The following is a 27,368-nucleotide window of genomic DNA, read 5'->3' as shown; positions in this document are numbered from 1 at the left end:
CTGGGCCATCACTGTTCCCCACATAGCTACAGGGAGAAACCCCAGCTCTGCTCCCTGCCACCACATCTGCGGCTCTTGTTCTGCCTGTGAGGGCCTTACAGAGCAAGTCTGCCTCCTCTTTTGGAAGTGCCTGTCGACCAGAGCCCTTCAGATTTGCAGGCCCTTAGGCCACTGATCCTTATCTGGGGTGTGTGTCTTTGGGGTGAAGGAAATGGAATTAAAGGTGTGTACAGTTTACAGAAGCACATTGAATATTTTAATATAAATATATACTCCAAAAGTAGCCCCCCAAAACCCCTCAGTGGTTTTGTATTACAAATCCAAAAATAAACAATAGATATTTATTAAGAAATGCCCACTTTCTTCCACTTTCCTTCATATGACACAACTTCTAGATCCCTCTCCATTTAGAATAATACTCTCCTCTGGAAACACTCTAAATTGTCCATAGTCTACAAGAAATGTTTCAGGAAGGGTACGTGACCCCCCTCATGTATTGGCTGGTTGCCATTAGAATCACCCTTTAAGATATTAAACTGGATGGGTGGTTGACCTGTATAGTCTCTAGCCAGACTGAGTGTTTAATAGTCCAGTGTTTACTTTCCAGTGTTTACTAGCCATCGTCCTAGAAGGACACCTCCTGGAAGGACGAGGTGAGGAATCTCGGGATCCTGCTGCCTGGCTGCCCTACTACACATGCAGGGAAATTTGTCCCTGTGGATAAATCAGAAGCAGTTCTTTCCTCTATAAGAAACAATTATGGAAAAAAAAACACAGAAAACTCCTGGAGTGCAAGGATCAAATGACTTTGTTCTACAACCTTCACATCTGAATATGCAAATTACCACCTAAGCCACATTCTTCAATGTTCATAGTAAGGGCCTGAGGAAGGAGAAGGTGGCTTGTGGCCATGGAAAGCAGCTGGAGCTGGGCCGGGCTTGGTGGAAGGGTCCTACCTCTCCCTTCAGCTGCCCAGCAGCCTGGCTCTGCTCCTCCGCCCCAGGGCTCTATTCTCTGATTACAGCAAGCAGCTGCTGGCATCTAACCGATACTGAACCATGACCACAGTTACTACTACTGCTGCAACTCTGTATCTCTCTGCATTTTTTTTCTTTTTTAAAATTGAGGTATAATTGACATGTAACAGTAAATTAGTTCTTTCTGCATTTTTAAGAGTATTTTTGCTAAGTGAACAGTATTGATTATAAAGAAAATTATGAGTGTTGGATTATAAAAACAGAATGTGAGATATCAGCGAATTCAGGGAACTGTATACATATCATTAAGCCTTGTGGAGAAACAGGCAAAATAAGGAAGAGGAAACTGTAGACTGTTTGTATACTTGACACCACAAGATTAAAACAACCAGGAATGCAAATGAGTAGAGGGTCCAGATAAAACAGAACTTAGCATGACCCACTGCTTGGTTACCCTGGCAACGGGAACACCCTCTTGCTGCTTAGCATCCCCAGAGAGGCCACAGGCAAATGAAGTGAATAGCAACTGGGGTGCACACTGGCTAGTCTAGAGAGCTCACCTGAACACTCATAGAAGGAGAGCAGGCAGGCTGTGCAGTGCTAGGGAGCCCCCGAGGACTGGCACCTACGTTGCCCTGCGTGTCACAGTGGGCTCACGTCTACACCTTGATCATGGGGAGGCAATGTGGGCGGGGGAAAGCACCTGGCTAGTAAATCCACAACTATCATGAGAAAGTGAAAGAATCAAGAAACAACTAACAGCTTGTAAAAGCCTGAACAAAAGGTTGTTTATCCCCCTTGCATTTTGGCAAGTAGGCCAGAGTGTCCAGAAGTCCAACCAGGTGAGGTATTTCCAAGTCTTGAGTGTGCATCTGTCCTGTGAGTTTTTCCCTCCGGCTCTGCCTTACCCATGCGATCTCCCGGTAACTCCCCTGGGCTAACGTGAATTCCTTCTCACGTGTTCTCCTTCTCCTGAAGGGCGCTGACAATCACACTACCCGCCACTTGATACCTCTGATGCTAAGAACAGGTTCAACAACCTAAGAATAGCCTTACCCTGGTGCCTGGTTTGAGATGCAGCTGGACAAGATTTTCAGTCTCATAGTGGAAATCTGTAGGAAGAGTTGTGGCTCTCCAATTCTGGTTCTCCAAAGTGGACTTGGTCAGAACAGTAGCAGCCTATTAATTAAAAAAAAAAAAAAAAGGTAGTTTTTTGGCATCTTTAATAAAAATGGTATATATATACACTTTTTTTATTTTTTTGGAAGGAGCTTGGGAAGGGTTTGAGCAGCACTAATCTTCCTACTTCTGTATAAAGGAGTGATTCTGTTAGACTTTATTCATATTGATTCTCTCTGCCACTGAGTTTGGGACTATTTCTTAATTCATTCAGGGATTGAGGGAGAATGAAGCCATCCATTTACTCTAAGAGTTAAATTTATAATGAATTTTTTTTTTTTTTTTACGGTACACGGGCCTCTCACCGCCACAGTCTCCCCCGTGGCGGAGCACAGGCTCCGGACGCGCAGGCCCAGCGGCCACGGCCCGCGGGCCCAGCCGCTCTGTGGCATGCGGGATCCTCCCGGACCGAGGCACGAACCCACATCCCCTGCATCGGCAGGCGGACTCCCAACCACTGCGCCACCAGGGAAGCCCTATAATGAATTTTTAAAAACCACATCTAAAAGGGAAAGAGGAGTGCAAAGAATAATTTAAGAAAGCACAAATGATAATAAATCCAGCACAAACCTTTGTTTTTCGAAAATATACATCAAAGTCAATATCATCGTCAAAGTCGATTTCAAAGTCCTTCTTTGTGGTCTTCTTTCTGTTCTCTGAGTGCGAGGTAGTATCTTCTACAGAAACGAACACAGATGTCAACACTGCTCACTTCTGTGGCCTATTTACTCATCTTACAAGATCACTTGACAGCCTTACCAACCACAAGACAGCATTTGTGTCTGAGCATCATATCAGCACTAGGAAAGGCAAATCATACACCTAATATTTATCCCTATAATTTGTGTTTTTGACAAGAAAATAATACTAAAAAGATATGCTAATTAATCACTTCTTTTCAAAGAGAGAATGCAAACATTTAACACTGGCACAGCACTGCAGAGGGCTGCGGAGTGCTGCCGGTGCAGTAACTCACATGGCCCTCTGGAGCCTGGGGGTGCATTCCCACCTCTAGCCACTGTTTGAAGTCACATGGGTGCCGGGGGAGGACAAAGTCACAAGCCAGCTCTCCTGACTCTGGGGAGGGTCCACTCACTCTTCCCACTCACAGGCTTCAGTCTTAACTGACCCCTCATCCCAGGCCAGGCCAACTGGCTGTCCAACCAGGAGGCTGCGTATCTGTGTATTTCTACAGCTTGTCAGGAGGTACAAGACAGTGACTGGCATTTCCCTTCTTAGGCTGAACTGCTGACTGCTGGTCATCTGCACTATCTCTTCTTAGAGTTCTGTCTAGAAGTACATACGTTTGTGCCGGAGTCTAAAGCGCCAGTGATCCGGGCCAGCCCACATCGACATGGTTCGGGGGCTAAAGTAGGAATACTCTCCAGGTTTCATGGATAGAAGGGGACACAAGCTCCAAACGTCTCCATCCCCGAGGGGAGTCATTTCTTCTCTGCAACACATGTGAAATCATGTTTTAACATGTCCAGTCATGCACGTGTTGATATATACAAGACAACTGTGTATTTACACGTAAAGCAGCATGTGACGCAGCTGCAGACTCTACCTACTTTTCCACAAATGGGCAACATTTCTAAGAGTAAGTCCAACATAAATACTTCATCATTAATAAGCCATTAGTTTTTTTTTTTTTTTTTTTTTTTTTTTTTTGCGGTACGTGGGCCTCTCACTGCTGTGGCCTCTCACGTTGCGGAGCACAGGCTCCGGACACGCAGGCTCGGCGGCAACAGCTCACGGGCCCAGCTGCTCCGCGGCATGTGGGATCTTCCCAGACCGGGGCACGAACCCGTGTCCCCTGCATCGGCAGGCGGACTCTCAACCACTGCACCACCAGGGAAGCCCAAGCCATTAGTTTTTACTTCATCAGTGCTTTTGCTTCTCTTCATTTTATAATACGATCATATCTATATAAGTACTTTAGATGTTTCAAAGTGCTTCATAAAATGAAGTTTACCCATTTGAGAGACAAGAAAACAGAAAGAAATTGAGTTTTTATATAAGACTGAACAGCTAGTAAAAGCCAGAACTGGGAGCTGGACACCATCCCCTGAATCCCAGCCTCAGGGTCTTTCTACACACAAGGCTTCCTGCCGCATGACATGGTAACCACGTTCCTTCTTCACCATGCTTCCATAAATGAGGGCTCCACTAACACTGCTGTAGTTCCTACTGAAAGTGAAAAACATGTTATTCTAATTTATGTTCCCCACATGATTGGGGGCCCCCCTTATAATCTATCTGTTAAACCATCTAGCTTTACTCTTTGCTGTGTGTGAAGTGCCTAACTGGCCCGTCTAGCATGGCAATTTGGGGTTGGTTTTTCGCCCTCTCTGCAAGGTACTAGAATGTGTGAGGTAGCTTTCACCTGAAGGCCCCTGCCAGGTCAGGAAGCCTATTAGTGCTGCTGTAATGCCCTCTAAGGGTAACGGCAGTGAGGAAACTTCACACAGCGAGGACCTTTTCACCTGTATTGAGCCGTATATAAAAATCTCCTTTACATCAAGCCTATGGAATAAGCTAAAAATGCTTTAAAAGAAGGAATTTGCCTTTATCTATAGAATTTTTTTTAAAAAACCAGTAAACTGTATTTGTATATTTACTGTGTGATGAAAACTTAATTTTTAAAATTAAACTATACTAGGGACTTCCCTGGTGGCACAGTGGTTAAGACTCCTCGCTCCCAATGCAGGGGGCCCGGGTTTGATCCCTGGTCAGGGAACGAGATCCCGCATGCCCGAATTAAGAGCCCGCGTGCCACAACTACGACCCAGCGCAGCCACGTTACTAATTTAAAAATTAAGTTAAAATATACTTAAAAATCCCCACTTCTAGCCTGTAACTGCCTAGCCTGTGTTGTTAAGTAATAACTACTGCATTGTACTGCATTTCCCCCAGAGGGAGAAGGAAGACAGCTTCAGGAGCATCCCCACTCAATTCTCAGATACTCTCCCGTTAAAGCAATGGCAATTGGGAGGGCAATTTATTGGGAACTTACGGGCAAAGCTCTAAAGAGCCTGGCTCCCATCTTCTGAGAGTCTGTGGGCCAGAACCAGACTGAGGCCCTTGGGGCTTGAACTCTAGCCTTTTAATAATTCTTTCAATACACAATGCTATGTGGCAGGCACCCTACTGGTCCCAACTCCCCCACTCACCAACTAACTTAATCCACAGCCCAGCCCTCCATCAGGCAGGCTTCTCTCTGCCCTCTGGAGGGAGTCTTTGTTTCTTCTACCCACCCCCACAACCACAAGTCCCCTCCTTCAATGTAACACCAGCTCAGTCACGCTGCACTACCACCCGCAGGTTAAAGGTCTCCCCAGCTAAGTGCTCCGGGGTGGATCCTTCCATCCACAGCTCATTACGTGCAGCCAGGATTGGCCAAGGGTGCTGGGCAACTCCCAGCTCCACCCCATTTCCTACCCTCTCTAAGCCTGTTTCCTCACCTGTAAAACGGGGATAACAGGACCTAATTATAGGGTTGTTGTAAGGATTAAGTGATTGTACTTTATATATTATATAAATTATGTGAAATAACTCAGGTAAGGCACCTGGCAGAGTGTCTGGCACGAAGTCAGGATAATAATGAGCTCAGTAAACATCAGATACTACTATTATCATCTAGTCCCAACCGTTCACTTTATGCGTGAGAAAACAAAGACCCCAAAGATCATGCCACTTGTCCCACATCTCACAGCCATCCACAGCAGGGTCAGGCTTCGTGCAGTGCAAACACTTGCTGAGCTCCCAGGAAGCTCCCTATCCTTATGCCACGGGTAAGGATTTCAAGATGGACAAAACCCTAGACTAGAACCTAAGTCCCCTGCCCCTAATGTGCTCGCTCAGTAGGATGGAGTCTAAGATTTTTTTCTGTCTGGAACTGGGGAGAGAAATGGAGACTTTTGTTCAAAATTTGTTCAAAATAACCATCTATGGTTATACGGTTACAACAAAATAACAAAATGGAAGTGACTAAAGTCCTTCACTACACCAGTTCCTCAGATGTCACCTCATTGTTTAGCAAAAGTGATAGCTCTTCTCTGACATTTGAAAATGGTATTAAAAGAGCTCATCCCTCCAAACTGCCTACCATTTCCCACTTCTCAGAAGATAGGATGGGAAAAGGGACAAAATCACAGGTCTGGTAATAGTAAAAATCAGGAGAGGAGGGTTCTAAAAGGGCCTAGGGGGGTAATTTTTCCTTGAGGTCCAAACTTTCAGCCCCTTGACTTCTACTCAGATCTAAAGAGGCATTATCGACCTAATCATTCCCCCCATGGGCAGACAAAGTGAGCTCAAGAAAGCAATCTCATCCTGGAGACACTCAAGCAACGCTCTTGAAGGGATCTTTGCCTCGGTGGGAAATTATACTGGACAACTTCTAAAGTTTCGCACATACTAAACCAGCTTGCCTGTCCCCACTCCCAGGTTTTCCAAGCTGCTGCTATAGGCACAGGGTTATCAGAGGATCTGTCTGTTCTAGTCTCGTGGAATCTGCTACACCCAGGCCCATTCAAGACCTTTAGAGGCCCTCGGCACTGCAGGATTGTGGGATCCTGCTTGCAGATCATATTCAAAATTAAAATAATACTAACCTATTAAGTACACATAATAAAGGCCAACAAAGTTCAGATTGCCTTATGGCGCTATTAGACTAATCAAGAATCTAAATGACTAGAGGCCAATCCTACCATCTCCCACACCCCATATGCTCATTTCTACATGCTTTTTTAGTTTTCCTTGCTTTGCTCATCCCCGGTCTACCTATCTAATGACCAACACTGCCCAGACCCATCTCTGCCCTTTAGGCAGGGGCCACTTTCTTCTGGTAATCAACACATAAGCCTGTTTTCTGTCTATAACTGATATGGAGTGATTCAGCCAAAAGCTAGACCATGTGCAGGGTGTCAAAAGGGAGCACCCTCCATGCTACCAAAATGGAGGTGGTGAGGACAGCCACCAATGAAGTAGCTACTATAACCCAGCACTTTATGTATTTTAGTTCTATGCTTATGGACTCCTGCAATGTCAGGATTATGACCAATAAGTGGCTGAGCTGACATTCAAAGGCAGATTGATTCCATGGTGAGTCAGAATGGCTCAGCCTGTGTGACAACAGAGCACAGAAGCCCAGCCAATCAGAGAGACAAAATTAGAGTGTCCCAGCAGGAAATCTGGGAAAACTCCTACGGGAACATTCCAGTGGCCCTGAGCGCCTTACTGGCAGCTCTGAACGTGGCAGGGCTCCTTCCAGCTCCCGAACTTGGTGTGATCCCCAACTGCGGTGTAGTCCGGTTCATCGTTGGCATCAAAGTCGTCCTCCATGGCCCCAATAGGGAAGTCCCCGCAGTCGCTCTCCTCCACCTCGGCATTGATGTCAAACACCTGATCGTTCTTCTTAAACTTGTCCACCAGGGCCGACACCGACTGGAAGGGACAAAGAGAGCCCCCAGTTCTCTGCATTCCCGTCACCACCCCCGCCACTCCCCGGAGCCAGTGTTCTCACGACAGCAAAGCGCTGAGGAAGTTTATATTGTGTGGCACAGGACGAAGCTGTATTGTCGTCAGGCACATTTTGTAAAACATGGAACAGGAATCTGCATCCTTTAACTACATGTTTAGAGAAGACAGTTTTCCATGGAAACCATTTATTTTGGAGGTTGTAGTAAGTAGGCTAAAGGGGGCCAGGCTAAAAATACACAGAGGAAGGCTTTACACGTGATAATTTCTCAGGAAACTCTGTGCCAAGGGACTCAACCCTGAAGAGGAGGAAATTCCTCAAGCTTGACAGCAGCCTAAGAGACCAGAGGCCACTGGGACAACCATGTTTGAGAGTAAATCTGATAAAAATCGTGCACCCAGGAGTGCAAGGACTGCCTTACCCTGGGGAAGCAGACATGAAGCTGATCCCAGTACTCTAATCCCAGCTGGCTAGTGAGCCTGTTGCAGCACACACCACTCCCACCCCTGCCCCAGGGCTTAGTCCCTACGGAGGAGCCAAGGGAAATATTTTCTGTACTGCTGGCTAAATAAAAACGATGCCACAGTTTTGGTTCCCATTGGGCAGAACTAATCTTAGGCCATCTCACTGAAACCACGAGCTGTTGGAGAAATGCCCAGAGCCCTCAGAAGTCCAGAAATTGACCACACCTCATTATGTGTTTCACTGTCCCATTTAGTGAACTGGAACCCCGCCAGGGAAGGGCAGATCTGACGGTCTTCCACACACTGCTGCAGGGGCGCTGGGAGGACAGGAAGATCACAAAGAGGGTTCAGAGCAGGATGGAGACGCGCCTCACCCCCTCAAGATGACCAGGGCAGCACCATGGAGGGAGGGGCACGGCCACCTCCTGTTTCTCGGGAAGAGGCTGGCTGGCAGCCGATCTGTTTGCAGACCACTCTCCTAGCAGAGGGCGCGCACTCAGGCACATGCCCACACTAGAGGCAGGCTCCACACTGGCATCCCAGGAATGAGGAAAACACTAGAGCAGAAACCCAAAGCACAGACTTTGACTCTGAAATCGACTCTGTGCCCTATGCTAGAGTTGGGAAATCAAAAACCCATCCTTAAAGCATAGTAAGTGCACAGCCAATTGTGCAATGCCACTCATTCTAGTCCCAAATTAAACTAGGTATAGATTACCTACCTCAGCTGAGTGCATACACCTGGACAATTGTTAGTACAAAATAGTTATACTCAGCAAATTTTAGACAAGAATAAACAGGAGAATGGGCCCCGTAACATCTGCGTAGCCCTGCAGAGGGGAGGAACAATTTCATGTACACATGAAAATCATTCCACGGGAGAACAGCGCCTGGCCCTCACACCACCCTGGGCCTGTCCTCAGAGGATCTCCCAGAGGGGGGTGTGGAAGGGGGGTAAAGTCACTGCCAAGCCTGTATGAGGGACTGACAACGAGACAGATCTGTTCTCAGACCACCACGGAGGATTCTGAAAACAGTTCACAAAGCCCTCTTCTCCTCAGGATCCCCTGGGTTAGTAACAGGCCTCTGGCTCAACAAGTCTCGTAAAGCCCCTCTCCCAAGTCCAAAACTCTGACACTCCAGGGTGACTGCTAGCAGGGCACCTGAAGGACGTGGCACATACAGACCACGAGCACTGGCTACTACTGTTGAAGACTCCATGCTGCAGACAGGCTAAAAACTTAGTTTCTCCCGAAAAAATGCCCACTTTGTCATTCCAGAGGAACCTTCTGGGCAAATAAGCAACAGAAGAGCATGATGGGCTTACTACACCCATGGTTATGTAGAAACTTCTCTGATGACGGAACTGCTCTGCTAAAAGGCATCACGTGGACCTACCTTTTAAATCGGTCATTTCCACCCAACCTAAATCCGGCAAGTCAAGCGGTTCTCCAGTGGAGAGAGTCTGGACATCGGAGGGAAAGAGCAGCTCACTTCTATAGTCGTGGCAGTGGAGGGTGGAGAGAAACACCCCTGCTGTACTGCACTCATCAAACGAGGCTGCTGTCTTCTGGAACATGGGATCAATCTGAGCACAAAAACAGAGGGAACCCAGAATTATGGGATGTAGCCATAGGAAATAGAAAATCTCATTCACTGGACCCTGCTCATTCGCAGCTGCATATACTGGATTGAAATGTCTCTGCACATGATCAAAAAAGGGGGAGGGCCTTTCTAACTGATCAGGTAAAATCCCATCCCAGTTCAAAAGGAGGGCTGTACATGGTCAGATGGATAAATGTACACAGTAAATGGTGACAAGCTTATACCGTGTCAATCTGTTTGTTTACAAACAACCCAATCAAAAAATGGGCAGAAGACTTAAATAGACATTTCTCCAAAGAAGACATACAGATGGCCAACAAACACATGAAAAGATGCTCAACATCACTAATTATTAGAGAAATGCAAATCAAAACTACAATGAGGTATCACCTCACACTGGTCAGAATGGCAATCACCTAAAAATCCACAAACAATAAATGCTAGAGAGGGTGTGGAGAAAAGGGAACCCTCCTACACCGTTGGTGGGAATGTAACTTGATACAGCCACTATGGAGAACAGAATGGAGGGTCCTTAAAAAACTAAAAATAGAACTACCACTTGACCCAGCAATCCCACTCCTGGGCATAGACTCAGAGAAAACCATAATTCAAAAAGATACATACACCCCAATGTTCACTGCAGCACTAATTACAATAGCCAGGACATGGAAGCAACCTAAATGTCCATCAACAGAAGAATGGATAAAGAAAATGTGGTACATATATACAATGGAATATTACTGAACCATAAAAAGGAAGGAAATTATGCAATCTGCAGAAATGTGGATCGACCTACAGATTGTCATACAGAGTGAAGTCAGGAAGAGAAAAATATTGTACACTATCACTTATATGTGGAATCTAGAAAAACGATATAGATGAATTTATTTGCAAAGCAGAAATAGAGACACAAACGTAGAGAACAGAAGTATGGATACCGGGGGGGAAGTGGGTGTAGGATGAATTGGGAGATTGGGATTGACATATATACACTATTGATACTATGTATAAAATAGATAACTAGGGCTTCCCTGGTGGCGCAGTGGTTGAGAGTCTGCCTGACGATGCAGGGGACACGGGTTCGTGCCCTGGTCTGGGAAGATCCCACATGCCGCAGAGCGGCTGGGCCCGTGAGCCATGGCCACTGAGCCTGCGTGGTCTTGTGCTTCATCCTAAGAACCCCAAGACTCATGGGATCCTAGCATGACCCCCTGCCTCCTCTGCCTTTTGCTCCCTGGCCTGTTTTCTGAATTGAATCATTAACCAGGACTGCAACCTCTCTGTATGACCAATTCCAAGTGCCCCTCTCTGATAACCACCTCTTGTCTTTCCAGACTACACCTTCTCCAATGCCAAGATGCCTTTGGTCCCATCAGGCCCTACAGTCTACTGGTCACATGGCTGTCCTTCACACACCTCTTTTCCCAGCTAAAATTCCACAAGCAATGATCACAACCACCCCCTTGCCTACACTCTCAGCTCCAGCACCCCTTTCAGCTGTGTCACATTCACTCAGCTAAACACAATCCTTTGTTAAATCTAACTTTCTGCCTACTCCATGCTTGCACTCACACAGCCAGTCATGGCTGGAGAAAGACACAAAGTCATGGAACTTCCCTGGTGGTCCAATGGTTAAGAATCCACCTTCCAATACAGGGGACGCAGGTTCCATCCCTGGTCGGGGAACTAAGATCCCACATGCTGCGGGGCAACTAAGCCTGCGTGCCACAACTACTGAGCCCATGTGTTTTGGAGCCTGTGCGCCACAACTAGAGAGAAGCCCATGCATCACAACGAAGAGCCTGCGCACCTCAACGAAAGACCCGCATGCTGCAATGAAGATCCCATGTACCACAACAAAGACCCGACAGAGCCAAAAAAAAAAGATATAGTCATGCTGACTGACCTCACTATAAATCCATCCTCCAGTGCCCTCAGGGAAACCCTAAGTGTTGTCTAGCCATCAAACTATATTTCCCTAGTCCCTCCACTCTCCCATCTTCCTAGATGACTCCCTACTACCTTATCCTCTCTTCAAACCTCCAACACTTTCCTCCTCTATACTGTCAGTTGAAGATCTGGCTTATTTCACTGATGGGGGTGGGAGTGGGGGGTGGAAGGGGAAGCACAACCAGAAGAGAATATCCAGAATGCACCCATGTGCACACACTCAAGCCCCACCTCTCATCAGCCACTGTGCTCCTCAGACAAGCCCCATCCAAGCCATCCAATCCTTGCCCTTCTCACCTGCTCAAACACCACCCTAGAATTTCTCCTCCCTTTTCTGTGCCATCAATAATTCCTACTCCACTAGACTGTTGCCATCAACAAGTAAACATGCTGATAATTCTCCCATTTAAAAAAACAAACAACAACAAAAAGGCATTTTTCACAGAACTAGAACAAATAATTATAAAATTTGTATGGAAACACAAAAGACCCCAAATAGCCAAAACAATCCTGAGAAAGAAGAACAGAGCTGGAGGATTCACACTCTCGGACTTCGGACTATACTACAAAGCTACAGTAATCTAAACAGTATGGTACTGGCACAAAAAACAGACACATAGATCAGTGGAACAAGATAGAAAGCCCAGAAGTAAACCCATGCACTTATGGTCAATTAATCTATGAAAAAGGAGGCAAGAATAAACAATAGAGAAAAAAATGATCTCTTCAATAAGTTGTGGTGAGAAAACTGGACAGCTACATACAAAAGAATGAAGTTAGAACACTTTCTAACACCATACACAAAAATAAACACAAAATGGATTAAAGACCTAAATGTAAGACTGGAAACCATGAAACTCCTAGAAGTATACACAGCCAGAACACTCTTTGACAAATTGTAGCAGTTATTTTTTTGGATCTGTCTCCTAAGGCAAAGGAAACAAAAGCAAAAATAAACAAATGAGACCTAATTAAACTCAAGCGCTTTTGCACAGCAAAGGGAACCACTGACAAAATGAAAAGACAGCCTACTTGACTGGGAGGAAATAATTGCAAATGATATGACCGATAAGGGGTTAATATCCAAAATATTTAAACAGCTCATACAACTCAAAATCAAAAACAACAAACAACCCAATCAAAAAATGGGCAGAAGATGTAAACAGACATTTTTCCAAAGAAGACACACAGATAGCAAACAGACACACGGAAAGATGTTCAACACTGCTAATCATCAGAGAAATGCAAATCAAAACTAAAATGAGAGGCCTTCCCTGGTGGCGCAGTGGTTGAGAGTCCACCTGCCGATGCAGGGGACACGGGTTCGTGCCCCGGTCCGGGAAGATCCCACATGCCACGGAGTGGCTGGGCCCGTGAGCCATGGCCGCTAAGCCTGCGCGTCCGGAGCCTGTGCTCCGCAACGGGAGAGGCCACAACAGTGAGAGGCCCGCGTACCACAAAAAAAAAAAAAAAGACGATAAACAGGGTCTTCCCTGGTGGCGCAGTGGTTAAGAATCTGCCTGCCAATGCAGGGGACACGGGTTCAAGCCCTGGTCCAGGAATATCCCACATGCCACAGAGCAACTAAGTCCATGGGCCACAACTACTGAAGCCCGCATGCCTAGGGCCCATGCTCCGCAACAAGAGAAGCCACTGCAATGAGAGGCCCGTGCACTGCAGTGAAGAGTAGCCCCCACTCACTGCAACTAGAGAAAGCCTGTGTGCAGCAAGAAAGACCCGATGCAGCCAAAAATAAAATAAATTAATTAAAAAAAAAAAGACCACAAATAACAAATGCTGATAAGGATGTGGAGAAAAGGAAACCCTTGTATATAGTTGGTGAGAATGTAAATTAGTGCAGCCACTATGGAGGGTTTCCAAAACACTAAAAACAAAACTACCATTTGATCCAGCAATTCCACTCCTGGGTATATATCTGAAGAAAACGAAAACACTGATTTGAAAAGATACATGCATCCCAATGTTCACAGAGACATTATTTACAAGAGCCAAGATATGGAAGCAAACAGATGTTGCTACAATTTAAAAAAAAATTTTACAATTTAAAAAAAAATTTTGCTATTAAAAACAATTTCAGTGAACATTCTTGTACCTGTTTGCATTCTTCTGGGAGTATATTTGTAAGAAAATATACACACACACACACAATGGAATACTACTTAGCCATAAAAAAAAAATGATGTTTCGCTGTTTGCAACAGCATGGCTGGACCTCAACATGGCTGGGGGTTATTATGCTTAGTGAAATAAGCCAGACAGAGAAAGACAAATACTGTATGTTATCACTTATATATGAAATCTAAAAAGTAAAACAAAGGAATGTATATAACAAAATAGAAACAGACTCAAAGATATAGAGAACAAACTAGTGTTTACCAGTGGGGAGAGGGAAAGGGAAGGGGCAAGATAGGGGTAGGGGATTAAGAGGTACAAATTACTATGTAAAAAATAAATAAGCTACAAGAATATATTGTACAGCACAGGGAATAGAGCCAATATTTTATAATTTTAAATGAAGTATAATCTATAAAAACTTTGAATCACTGTGTTGTACACCTGAAACTAATATAACATTGTAAATAAACTACACCTCAAAAATAATTTTTAAAAATTAAAAAAAATATACTGTGCAAATATTCTCATGTCAATAAATACTACATCATTCTTTAAAAAAACAAAAACAAAACCAAAAAAACACAAAAACTCAGGACCTTACTTTCCCTTGCCATTCCATTACTCTGCCCCAATTTATAGCAAAACTCTTCTAAAAAACTGCCTCCCTTCCCATTTATTTCCCCCTGCCCAATTCATTTTGAAAAATTTCAAACCTACAAGAATGCTGAAATAGTAATATGAATCTCTGTGTAAATTTTACCTAGATTTCCCAAAAGGTAACATTTTTCATATTTGCTTTCTCCCTGTACGCTTTCTCCCTGTACATTTTTCATATTTGCTTTCTCCCTGTAATCCCATATTTGTAAAGCAAATATGAAAAATGTTACCTGTTGGGAACAGGTAACATGTAACAGGTAACAGGTAACGTGGCTCTATTCCCTGTGCTGTACAATATATTCTTGTAGCTTATTTATTTTATACATAGTAACTTCCAACCTTCTTGGAAGTAGATATTGCAAGACTTTGCCTCTCTGGCAGTTATTAAGCTATTGCCACTCAGCTCCAAACCTACCTTCTATACTTTGCTCTGTGATGCTGGACTGGAGACCACACTTCAGCTGTGCCAGCAGCTCCCTATTGGGCTCCACCAAAAGGGGGCACTAGAGGGAGATGGCAGGGCTGGAGGAAGGAGAAGGGACAGACTTCCTTCTGCAGGATTCCTGTTCCTGGGAGTGTCACCCAGCAGTGATTCACCAACCCAGCAGCAGCAGGTCCTACCTGGGCAGTAGCTGAATTTAACTTGTACTTTTTCCTTATACTCACAGAACCAACCTCGCTGGGTGTCAATAAGAGACACCAGCACCAGTGGGCATTCCCTCATCAGACATCTGGGTCCTGGGCCCCCAAGCCCCTCCTCCAAACTCGGGGACACCAGCATCAGCCAAGCAGCACCCCTTCCTTGGAGGTCTGAGCTGCAGCTCCCCAGGGCCCCTTCGCCAAGCTCACCATGGCCTCAGGCTGCCACATTTGACACGGTTGACCACTCCATCCTCCCTAAAACACTCATTTCAATACCACACTCTCCTGGTCTTCCCCCACCTACTGGACGTTGCTTATTCAGCTCTCTGAACTGTGAAGACAGGGGTATCCGGGCCCAGTCCTTTTTCCACATACACTTATTCCCTTGGTGATCAATTCCAGTCTCGTGACTTTAATTACTAAGGTAAGAGAAAGAAAGAGAAAGGTAAGAGAAAGAAATAATCTAGTCCATCGTTGGTGGGATGCAGGTTAGAGAAAGAAATAATCTAGTTCATCGTTGGTGGGAGAGTAAGTTGGTATAACCTTTTTGTGAGGGCAATGGAAATTTCATGTCTCAGAATTTTCTTACAAATATACTCCCAGAAGAATGCAAACAGGTACAAGAATGTTCACTGAAATTGTTTTTAATAGCAAAAAATTTTTTTAATTGTAGCAACATCTGTTTGCTTTAAATTAACTGCTAATTTATAAAGAGGCCTCTGGTACCATGCCTTTAAGAAGATTCCTCAGGATTTGCTAAATCATGTAAGGTTGTTTAGAGCATGGACTCTGGAGCCAGACCACTTAGTTTCAAACCCCAGTTTACTTACTAATTACGTCATCTAGGACAAGTTACTCCACAGCCCTGAACCTCAATTACCTCTTCATAAAATGTAGCAAGGATGTTGTAAGGACAGAATGGGTTAACACAGGACACGGGCCTTGGGCAGCACGGTGTGCCTGGTAGACACACAATAAATGTTAGCTGTCATCACCACTGCTGCATATACTACAGAAGAAAATTAATATTTTAATCAATTGGTTTTCTCAGTAATTTGCCATCTCGTTCTACTCAATCATTCTGAAATACTGAGGGAAAAGCAGGGACCTAACCCTGTCAGTCTTCGCTGTAAAGCTAAAGGATGACAATGCAGAGACACCAGTTGAATATTTTACTCCCTGGAGGCCTGAACAAGCACATAGCAGCAAGTTTCTGCCACTGAGCCTCTGAATTAGTCAGAGACTACACTGGGCACACAGTTTCTCACCTCACACTTTCGATCTGCTTCGGAGACGTTGAGGTTGTTTATATTCGGCTCGATGGTTTTGTACAAGTGCTTCTTCCTTGGCTTTGGAGCCTTCTTGGTTGTTCCTGTTTCGGTTGCACTTCCATCTACAAGGAGTAAGACCGTGCACTGCAGGGGCTGCTTCGGAGCACGTAACTGAACTTATCAATTCAAGTTCTTCAAAACTCTAGAGAGTGATCGTAATTAAAACACATGCCATCCGCTCAAAGCAGCAGGCACGTCTAATCCGCAGCTTAGGGAGAAACCAAACTACTAGATTAAGTATTTGGTTTCTGATACAAGTCAATTTCCAAAGACTCCCCAAATCAGAAGCTCCCTAGTTGGTGATGTTTACTCAATCTTGTCTAAATAAAATCTAAAAGCTTTTATAAGGTCCTTCTCTTTTCCAAAGAAGAACAAATCTAGTGTTTGAGTATCTTCTCAAATATAATTCTGAAAATACCCATGTCTTCAACAGAATGAGAGAAGTGAATTCTTGTGACTTCATTTCAGTATGTTACTCAAATAACTACCTGCAACACCCTTTAAAAAAGCCCCTTACATCCAGATCCCAACCCATGTACCTGCACCATGGCCCTCTTCTTCTTCGGGAGATGGTGCATCCTTGCCCAGCCCACCAAGGACTCTGTATACATCAGCATGGACGGCATCTACACGCACAGCATAGATCTTGGTGCTGGCATCCAGAGTGCCGGCAGCCACCTAGTCAAACAAGCAGAGCTGTACTCACGGTGATCATAAAAAAGGAGCAGCTGAACGGCAAAACAAAGCGATCTGCATAAAATATGTACTAGCCCTTAAGAAAAAAATGCAAAAGATTCCCCTAACACAGGGAATAAAAAAAAATAACAGATATTTTCTCTACATTTCATCAGTTAAGGAAAGAAAGTAAAGTAGCTAATAAAATGTCTTAAACAAGGAAGGCTCTCATGTATTTGTAGAATTCAATTATTGTGCTATGCTAAGGATTAGCAATCACTAGCATTAATTCAGATGCAAGAGAAGGTGAACATCCTTCTTACTTTAAAGTTGGTCGGTTCGGCATCTTTCTGTTTAAGAATCTCTGACATAAAATCAATCAAGTGCAAGCCAAAAGCATTCTTGGTGGTGATTTTCTGAAAACAGAAAGTTTTAGAAAGGTTTGTTATTTATAGCCTATGCTTACATAAATAATGCTACCCTGTCATGGGAAGCTAAACTTTTAAACAGGAATATCCCACATCTCAACACAGATATCCATTCCCACAAACATCTGGTGATACAGCTAAATCCACGTGTGTACTTCCTCATTCTCAAGGTCTGGAGTGACAGCACACAATTCCTGAGTGTTCCTGTGTGCAGGTCCTATTCTAAGCACTGACACAGAGGGGCTCAGTGACCCTAAGAACAACTCTCAGGCAAGGACTATTCTCATTCCCATTTTACAGAGGAGGACCACCCTGCAGCACAGTGGCTGAGTGACTTGCCAAGGCCACGCAGATTTGTAAGTGACAGGATTCCAACTCAGGCTAGATCTAGGGCTCACAATTAGCCCACAACCCTACTATCTATCTACTATCTAGCTCCAGAACTACCCTATTAACCCCTAGTGTGCTGCCTCGTGACACACCGCAGGGGGCAGGCAACTTGTCAGAGGGACACCAAAGGTCTACAAGAAACAGTAAAACCACATTGAAAACACCAGCACTGAGAAGAGTCACTAGAGAATAAAAGTGCACAATCACTGATCATGCATTCTCTACAGAATCAAGAGGACTAGATCTCCTCTCTGATCAAGCTGCAAAATCGTCACTGCTTAAACCCGCAGATACTCACGTTTTCAGCAGACAGTTTGATACAGGTGGAGTAATGCTCAGTAATCTGCGTGTTTGTAAACTTAGGAATCGTAGCTGAAACATCAACATTCCTAAAGGAAAAAAAAAAAAAACAACTCTGGCAAGGATCAACGACACTGGATCTTTTCAAAATCTAGACCCAGAATCCACAAGGTATTGTGGTAATGCAAACCCACGTAACCCACCACAACAAGGCAGCCCAGCGCCCACTCACCTACTGGAGGGGGAGGCCAGCAAATGAGGCGAGTCTGTGCTGAATTGCAGGTCAAAGACCCTGGAGCGCCTCCGCTGCAGCCGCTCCTTCTCATCGTCATTCTGAGGAAAGTCTTCAAGGACTGGGGTGCCAGGAGTATTGAGAGGGGCCTTCCTGGGCAGGGCCATGGAGAACACCTGCTCTGAGGGTGAGGAGGTGCTGTGGTGGCATTCACGGGTCCCTGAAGGAGAGTTCTTCATTGTGGCTGACAGCAGTGGAACAAAACACTTGCTCAGGAAACCTTAAGCAGGACATTTCCTACGTCTAAACAGGGGCTGGGACCTGTCCTAGGGTGGAAGTTCACAGCACATTTCCCACCAAGATCTTTTCCAACTCTAATATCCTATGGCTAGAACCTCTGTAGTTCGGGTTTCTTGGGGGGTGATGGGTTTCTGATGCTCCTGCCAATCTGGACAAATATCCCCTGTGCAGCTACTGTCAACCTAAAGCACTAAATGGGATGTAACAGTGGTAAGAACAAGTCGCTGCCTCTGGTAAGCTCACAAACCAGCAGAACAACAGATACATACAACCATGATGACAGGCAAGAGAGAAAAGATAAGATGCTGACATAAGGGTGAGGGGGCTATCATGTCAGACAGACTAGGTTCTAATCCCAGCAGGGAGACAGAATAAGCAACACAAATTTGTAAACTAAATAAATATTCCAAAGAACTGCCCACAGATTACTTGCTAACTGCAAAGCGAAAAATGTCTTTTACAACGAAAGATCTAGCAGTCACCACGTTAACCAAACAATCAGAGGTAGCCTCTCTAAAAATGAGACAACTTGAAACTTACTCATCTCCTTACGGGACAAAATATGAAATTCAGAGCATCATCCGTAAAATACTTTGCCAAATATGCTTAACCTAAATTTAACCAAGACTTTAAATCTAACTTCCAGTTTATAAGAAATATAAGGGCTAGAGAACAAGTTAAATGATATCAGAAACAAACATTTAGACAATTCCAGAATATGGGACAGTTAGCTCTTAAAAAAGTCAATGTCAAAAAAAAGAAAAAAGAAAAAAAAAGTAGGGGATTCTTCTTGAGCAAAAGAAACCAAAGAGTCATACAAACCAAAAATAACCTCTGAACTTTCAGCCAATCCTTGGTCAAACAAAAAAATTAACTATAAACAACATTTTGGGGATAAACAGCGAAATCTGGAATATAGTCTGGATATCAGGGAACATTAGGGAATTGATTTTTATTTTCTTAGGTGTGATAATGATATAATGGTATGTAAAAGAATATCTTTACTTTTGGAAGATGCATAGGAAACAACTTAGGGGTGATATGACATGGTGTGTGCAACTTTCAAATGAATCAGTCAAAACAGTGTGTGTGTGTGTGTGTGTGTGTGTGTGTGATAGAGAGGAAAAATATGGCAAAATGTTAACAATTGGGTTTAAGTTGTGAGTGTGAGGCTATTTACTGTTTAAGTCTTTCAACGTCCCTGTATGTTTGAACACTTTCATAATAAGAAGTTAGAAAATGGATGGCATGTTAGATGGAGATAAAAGCCATGGGGAAAAGTAAAGCATGGAAGGGGAATAAAGAGGACTGGGGAATGGAGGTGGGAGGTCATTTTTAATATAGTGTCAAGGAAACGTTTCAGCAAGGTAACATCAGAATCAAGACCGTGCAGATATTTGCAGGAAGCTACATGGAAGCAGGGGAAACAGCAAGTACAGAGGCAGGAACATGCCTGGCACGTTTGAGGGGCCAGTGTGGCAGAAGCAGTGAGAGGGAAGCACGGAAGTGAGAGAGGTCACAGGATGTCAGACCTGCGGGGCCTGGTAGGGCAGGAGCACCAATCAGTCAGAATAAGGGAGAGACGGCCGGTAGGGGTGTATGAGCCTTACTTATGGGCTACTGTAAAGACCTGGGCTTTCATGAGCAGTGAGAAGGGAAGTGATTGGAAGGTGGTGAGAAGAGGAATAAAGTGATCTAACTTATGCTTCACGAAGATCCCTATGGCTATTCTGTTGAAAACTGAAAGGACAAGCAGGAAGACCAATTAGAAGGCAACTACCAACAACCAGGATAAGAGATGCTGGTGGCTCACACCAGAGAGGGGGCAGTGGAGGTAGGCAGTGGTCAGACACCGGATATAGTCTCAAGGTAGAGCCAACGTGATTTCCTGATGGATTAAATGTGGGGCATGAGAAAAAACAGAAGAATGAAGGATAACTACAACACTACCCTGAACAACTGATGAAATGGAGTTGCCAGGACCTGAGAGAGGAAGACTACAGGAGAAGCATATTTGTGGGGAAAGGAGGCAAGGTCAGGGCTCAGTTTGGGGCCTGCTGGATTTGAGAGACTTACTAGTCATCCAACTGGGGTAGAGAGCCAGATATTTAAGTCTAGAGTTTAGGGGAAAGTTCTGGGCTGGATATATAAACGTGGATGTTGTAACCATAGAGAGGGTATTCAAAGCCGTAAGACTAGATGAGAAGACCAAAAAATGAGGACAAATAGAAAAAAGCAGAAGGCTGAGTCCTAGAATACTTCAAAAGTTTAAAGATAAGGAAACGAGGAATCAGTGAAGAGATGGGGAATGTGTAACTAGTGAAGGCGAGTGTGGCATTCCACAAGTAGGTGAAGAAAATATTTCAGGGGAGGAAGGAGTAATGAACTATGTCAAATGCAGCTGACAGGTCAAATGAGATGAGGACAGAGAACTGATCATTAGATTTAGCAACCCAGAGGTTATTGAGAAGAGCAGTTTTCCTTGAGTGCAGGGTGACAAAGAGAAAGTCAAACAGGCACAGATTCAAGAGAAGATAGGAGGGACAAAAAAAGGGAGATGGGAGAAGAGAAATTGGAGAGAGAAAATGGAGACATGGTTTTCAAGGACTCATGCTGTAAAGGAAGAAGGGAAATGGGAGGAAGGCAGTTGAAAGGGAAGTGAGGTCAAGAAACTAATTTTAAAATGAAAAAAATAAAACCCAGCTTGGTAGAAAAAAATGAAGCAAACAGACCGTATTAGTCTCCTAGTGCTGCTATAACAAATTACCACAAACTTAATGGTTCATAGAACATAAATGTATTCTCTTGCAATTCATGAGTCAGAAGTCTAAAATCAAGGTGTCAGCTGGACTGCATTCTCTCTAGAGGCTTTACGGAATAATCTGTTTCTTTGCCTTTTTCAGGTTCTAGAGGCCACCTACAATCCTTGGCTTACGGTGCCTTCCTTCCATCACTCCAACCTCTTGTTTCTGTCATCACCTCTCCTCTGACTTTGGCCCTCCTGCATCCCTTTTATAAGGACCATTGTGATTACGTTGGGCCCACCCAGATAATCCAGGATAATCTCCCCATCTCAAGATCCTTAACTTAATCAAATCCACAACTGAAATCATGCCAAGCATCTTTTCCGACCACAACGCTATGAGATTAGAAATCAATTACAGGGAAAAAACTGTAAAGAACACAAACACATGGAGACTAAACAATATGTTACTAAACGAACCTTCACATTGCAAACTTTCAAAGATGCAAACATGCATCTGGTTCCAGCAAGGAACAAGAACCTGTGCCATCAATGTCAGGCATGAGTGAAATTGCAGCTTGCCCTCCGTCTCCTATTGCTCATGATCCTGCAGCTCTACCATCTCCCACCTTCTCTCCCTCCTCCAGTGAGTAACGCTTCTTTCCTGTTCACTCGATGCCAGCCCCTGTATGCCAGCTGTTGTACTGTACTACTGTACTTTTCAAGTGAGAAAAGACTAAAAATGTTTTATTTTTTGTTTTCTATGTATTATTTGTGTGAAAAGTATTAGAAACCTATTACAGTACAGTACTATATAGCCGATTATGTTAGTTGGGTACCTAGGCTAACTTTGTTGGACTTACGAACAAACTGGACTTACGAACACGCTCTCAGAACGGAACTCGTTCATATGTAGGGGACTTACCGTAGTTTCCTTTTGCTGCTGGGACAAATTACCACAAATTTAGTGGTTTAAAACAACACGAATTTATTCTCTTACGGTTCTGGATTTTAGAGTCTGAAATGTGTATCCCAGTGTTTCTGGGATAATGTCAAGGTATTCATAGGGCTGGCTCCTTCCTGAGACTCTGAGGGCAGAACGCCTTTTCTGGCTTCTAGGGGTGCGTTTCTTACATTTCTTATCATGTAAGAAATAGGCCTCTTCCTTCATCTTCCCAGCCAACAGCTTAGTGTCTTCAAATCTCGCACTGTTTCTGTCTTCACACTACCTTCTCCCTCTCTGAATGTTGTAGCAGTGTTATTTGCAATAGTCAAATGGTGGAAACAATCCAAATACCCATCAACCGGTGAATGGACAGACAAAATGTGGTTTATCCATAAGACTGAATACTATTCAGCAATAAAAAGAAATAAGTTATTTTAAAAAATGGATCACTGAGGAAATCAAAAAATACCTAGAGACAAATGACAATGAAAACATGACAATCCAAAACCAATGGGACGCAGCAAAAGCAGTTCTAAGAGGGAAGTTTGTAGCAATACAATCTTACCTCAGGAAACAAGAAAAATCTCACATAAACAACCTAACCTTACACCTAAAGCAACTAGAAAAAGAAGAACAAACAAAACTTAAAGTTAGTAGAAGGAAAGAAATCATAAAGATCAGAGCAGAAATAAATGAAATAGAGTCAAAGAAAACAAGAGCAAAGATCAATAAAACTAAAAGCTGGTTCTTTGAGAAGATAAACAAAACCGATAAACCTTTAGCCAGACTCATCAAGAAAAAAGAGAGAGGACTCAAATCAATAAAATTAGAAGCGAAAAAGGAGAAGTTACAAAGGACACCACAGAAATACAAAGGATCGTAAGAGACTACTACAAGCAATTATATGCCAATAAAATGAACAACCTAGAAGAAACGGACAAATGCTTAGAAAGGTACAACCTTCCAAGACTGAACCAGGAAGAAATAGAAAATATGGACAGACCAATCACAAGTAATGAAAGTGAAACTGTGATTTAAAAACTTCCAACAGGGCTTCCCTGGTGGCGCAGTGGTTGAGAGTCCGCCTGCCGATGCATGGGACACAGGTTTGTGCCCCGGTACAGGAAGATCCCACATGCCGCGGAGCGGCTGGGCCCGTGAGCCATGGCCGCTGAGCCTGCGTGTCCAGAGCCTGTGCTCCACAGCGGGAGAGGCCACAACAGTGAGTGGCCCTCGTACAGTCTCCAGCTTCCTTGAGCCTCAGGCACTGCCTCCTCCTCTTTGCCACTCCCTTGTTCATTTCCTGTCTTTCCTTCTTTCTCCTGCCCCTGAATAAATGTATGCTCTAAATTCTATTCTTCTTTGGCACTCATATCACCTCAACTGACTGAAAAACAAAACAAAACAAAACAAAACTTCCAACAAACAGAAATCCAGGACTAGATGGTTTCACAGGCAAATTCTATCAAACATTTAGAGAAGAGTTAGCACCTCTCCTTCTCAAACTATTCCAAAAAACTGCAGAGGAAGGAACACTCCCAAGCTCATTCTGAGAGGCCACCATCACCCTAATACCAAACCAGAACTCAGCCATAAAAAAGAATGAAATAATGGCATTTGCAGTGACATGGATGGACCTAGAGATTGTCATACTGAGTGAAGTAAGTCATACAGAGAAAGACAAATATCATATATCGCTTATATGTGGAATCTAAAAATATGGTACAAATGAACCTACTTACAGAACAGAAATAGTCACAGATGTAGAAAACAAATTTATGGTTACCAAGGGGGAAATGTGGGGGGGGGAGGGATAAACTGGGCGATTGGGAATGACATATACACACTACTATATATAAAACAGATAACTAATAAGAACCTACTGTACAGCACAGGGAACTCTACTCAACACTCTGTAATGACCTGTATAGGAACAGAATCTAAAAAAGAGTGGATATATGTATATGTATAACTGATTCACTTTGCTGTATAGCAGAAACTAACACAACATTGTAAATCAACTGTGCTCCAATAAAATTTAATTTAAAAAATGTTAAAAAATCATATCCACAAAGTCCCTTTTACCATGTAAAACAACATACTCACAGGTTCCAGATATCTTTGAGAGGGCTGTTATTCACAGAGATCATGCAGAAGAAAGGGTAAAAGTTGCTGAACAATGTACTCAAGCAGGTAAAGGGGCTGCCTTGCTGAGAGCATAGAGTCCATCCACAGCAAAAGGAAGGAAGACTAAGAACACAGGCAAAGACGCAGGTAGGGGAGAAGGTGCACTGGTGGACTTGCGGATATCTTTTTTTTTGTGTGTGTGTGTTACGCGAGCCTCTCACTGCTGTGGCCTCTCCCGTTGCGGAGCACAGGCTCCGGACGCGCAGGCCCAGCGGCCATGGCTCACGGGCCCAGCCGCTCCGTGGCATGTGGGATCCTCCCGGACCGGGGCACGAACCCGTGTCCCCTGTATTGGCAGGCGGACTCCCAACCGCTGCGCCACCAGGGAAGCCCGTGGATATCTTTTGATTGCTTTTATTTTCTTAGTGAAATAGGAAGCCGCTAGGGACTTCCCTGGTGGTCCAGTGGGTAAGACTCCACGTTCCCAATGCAGGGGGCCGGAGTTTGATACCTGGACAGGGAACTAGATCCCTCATGCATGCCACGACTAAGAAGTCCACATGCCGCAACTAAGACCCGGAGCAGCCAAAACAAACAAATAAATAAATAAATAATCTTTTAAAAATTAAAGGAAGCAGCTAAAAACCAAAAACTCAGCAGGTAAGGGTGAGGGCTGGGGAGGAGGTATTGGAGATTTCAGGAGAGAAAGGAAGATATGAAATCATCATCTAAAAGGAGAGTGGATGAACCAGGGAATACAGCATGAATGCTGGGCAGCTTTAGGGTCCCCTTGAGACCACTGGGTGCAAGCAGAGTAGGCAGAGTAGGGATTAACCAGAGTTGTGATTTTGTCAAGCAAGTGTAAGGAGGCAAGAAGAGGGCAAGGGGTTTTGGGCATATGAAAGGGAGTGATTACACCAAACGACCACTGAATGTAAGCTAAGTAAGGAGGGGAACAAGGGCAGAGAGGTGAGAGACAGTGAAAAGTAGAAGAATACAAGTCTGCTGGGTCAAAGGATTGTTGGAGTCAGGGAACAAGAGGGAGTAAGCTGGAAAGACAGGAGTGATTGAGGCGGGGTGCACTGAGATGACAGAGTGGTGCAGCGACAAGGTCTAGGGTGTGACCACGGTGGAGAGTGGCTATGGCCTATGAGAGCAGGCCAAGAAACAAGATCCTCGGAAGGCAGAGATGAAGGAACTGAGAGACCTGGGGAGAGAGTTTCCAGATTTAAGAATCAGAAGGCTTGGCTTCAAACTCCAGCTCCTTCACTTACTAACTGGAGAAATTTTAAGTAAATGCTCTAAGGGTTTGCTTCTTCATCCTCCAAAGGAGAATAAGAATGTATATCTCAGCTGGTTCAGAATTGGTGATATGAAAAAAATATGCATAATATCACACACATTTTATAGGAACACATTAAAAATAGTGACACACAAAAAACACTATAAGGTTGCCCATGTAAGGGGAAGGGAAAGAATGAAGAGTGGGGATAAAAGAGAATTAAAAGTACAAGAACAACTTCACATGTTTCCCTGATAGCTTCCCACAAGCTAAAGAGTATGATTAACATAACTCTCAGCTGAGGTCAAAACAAACAAAAAAGAAGAAAGTAAAAATAGGAAGGAGGCAACAGACATTTTTAGAGACCGAATCAAGAGGACTTGTGACTACTTGAATGTGGGCACTGCAACCAATGTAAGGAAGGGAGTTGGACCTTGGGACAAGAGAAAAACAGAAATAGAAAGCACTAAAGGAGGAATTTGTCTAAGAGGGGAACTCAGAATGGGAATTAGAGGCACACCTTATTTCTCAGAATTGTCTTTCCCTGATTTCTCTCCTTCCCTTTACATTCCCTCCCCATTTCTCTCCTTCCCTTCCCATTATACATTCATTCATTCAGCAGATGGTTACTGAACTCAAAAACACTTTCAGTATCCATTTCAACTCCTACTCATTTTTCAACCCCTCTGATCGGGCTCCCACGCCCACCACCACAGCTTCATGTTGCCAAAACCAATCGTCACTTTTCGGGCTTCATCCCTCTTGAGAGTCAACAGCACTTGAAACACTCTTGGCTTCTACAACACCACTCTTTTCTGAGTTTTTCTAGCTCTTCCTTCTCTAACCAGCTTCTAAATGTTGGTCCCAAGTATTTTCTCTACAGGATCTTCCTAGTGTTCTCACCTGTTCCCATGGTTCTGCCATCTATATGATGATGATGACCAAATTTACTTCTCAGTCCACAGGCCACTTCCCTGAGCAGCCCATATCACTGCCCTGAGTGTCAAGCTCTTAGCCACGTGATTATTGACCCTTTCACCTGACTCAGGTAAGTCACTTACCACATCCAAAATGTAACTAAATTTCCAAACCTCTTACCAAGACCTACAAAGGCCCTGACTACCTGCCCGACCTCACTCACTGTTCAGTTACAAAATCCTGGTCCTCGCCCATGTCAGTCTCTTTCTCTTTTGCCCGTTTTTTGTACTTGCTCCTTCTGCCTGAACACGTTCCCCAGAATCTTGCTTAAAGATCTTCCCTGACTCCCTAATCTAAAGGGACCCTCCCCCGACTCTGCTTTTCTCAATCTGAGTACTCAGCCTCATCTGTAATTATTTCGTTTCCTGTCTGTCTCCCGAACTAAAATACATGCTCTAAGAGGGTGGGATCTTATCTGTTTTGTTCTTTGCTATATCTATGCATCTGACAAAGGCTCTGGCCCGGGGCTTCCCTGGTGGCGCAGTGGTGGAGAGTCCGCCTGCCAATGCAGGGGACAGGGTTCGTGCCCCGGTCCGGGAGGATCCCAC

General features: G+C 44.2%; 1 protein-coding gene across 2 annotated transcripts in view; it reads right to left on the bottom strand.

The window, feature by feature from the left end:
- Positions 1 to 27,368, bottom strand: part of NCAPH (non-SMC condensin I complex subunit H) — a 35,849-nt gene that overhangs the window by 7,858 nt on the left and 623 nt on the right. For both annotated transcript variants that reach the window (XM_024744015.1, XM_024744014.1), the window contains exons 2-12: positions 18,445 to 18,688; positions 18,211 to 18,301; positions 17,418 to 17,510; positions 16,959 to 17,097; positions 16,357 to 16,481; positions 9,498 to 9,687; positions 8,325 to 8,416; positions 7,396 to 7,601; positions 3,461 to 3,609; positions 2,727 to 2,833; positions 2,034 to 2,156 (exon numbers count right to left, since the gene is read on the bottom strand). In XM_024744015.1, the coding sequence (XP_024599783.1) occupies positions 2,034 to 2,156; positions 2,727 to 2,833; positions 3,461 to 3,609; positions 7,396 to 7,601; positions 8,325 to 8,416; positions 9,498 to 9,687; positions 16,357 to 16,481; positions 16,959 to 17,097; positions 17,418 to 17,510; positions 18,211 to 18,301; positions 18,445 to 18,688 (1,559 nt within the window). The remainder of the gene's footprint in view (positions 1 to 2,033; positions 2,157 to 2,726; positions 2,834 to 3,460; positions 3,610 to 7,395; positions 7,602 to 8,324; positions 8,417 to 9,497; positions 9,688 to 16,356; positions 16,482 to 16,958; positions 17,098 to 17,417; positions 17,511 to 18,210; positions 18,302 to 18,444; positions 18,689 to 27,368) is intronic.

Source organism: Neophocaena asiaeorientalis, unplaced genomic scaffold, assembly GCF_003031525.2.
Source record: "Neophocaena asiaeorientalis asiaeorientalis breed wild unplaced genomic scaffold, Neophocaena_asiaeorientalis_V1.1 scaffold114, whole genome shotgun sequence".
Lineage (NCBI taxonomy): Eukaryota > Metazoa > Chordata > Mammalia > Artiodactyla > Phocoenidae > Neophocaena > Neophocaena asiaeorientalis.
The sequence above is the reverse complement of the archived record's forward strand: the minus strand, read 5'-3'. Positions and strand labels throughout refer to the sequence as shown.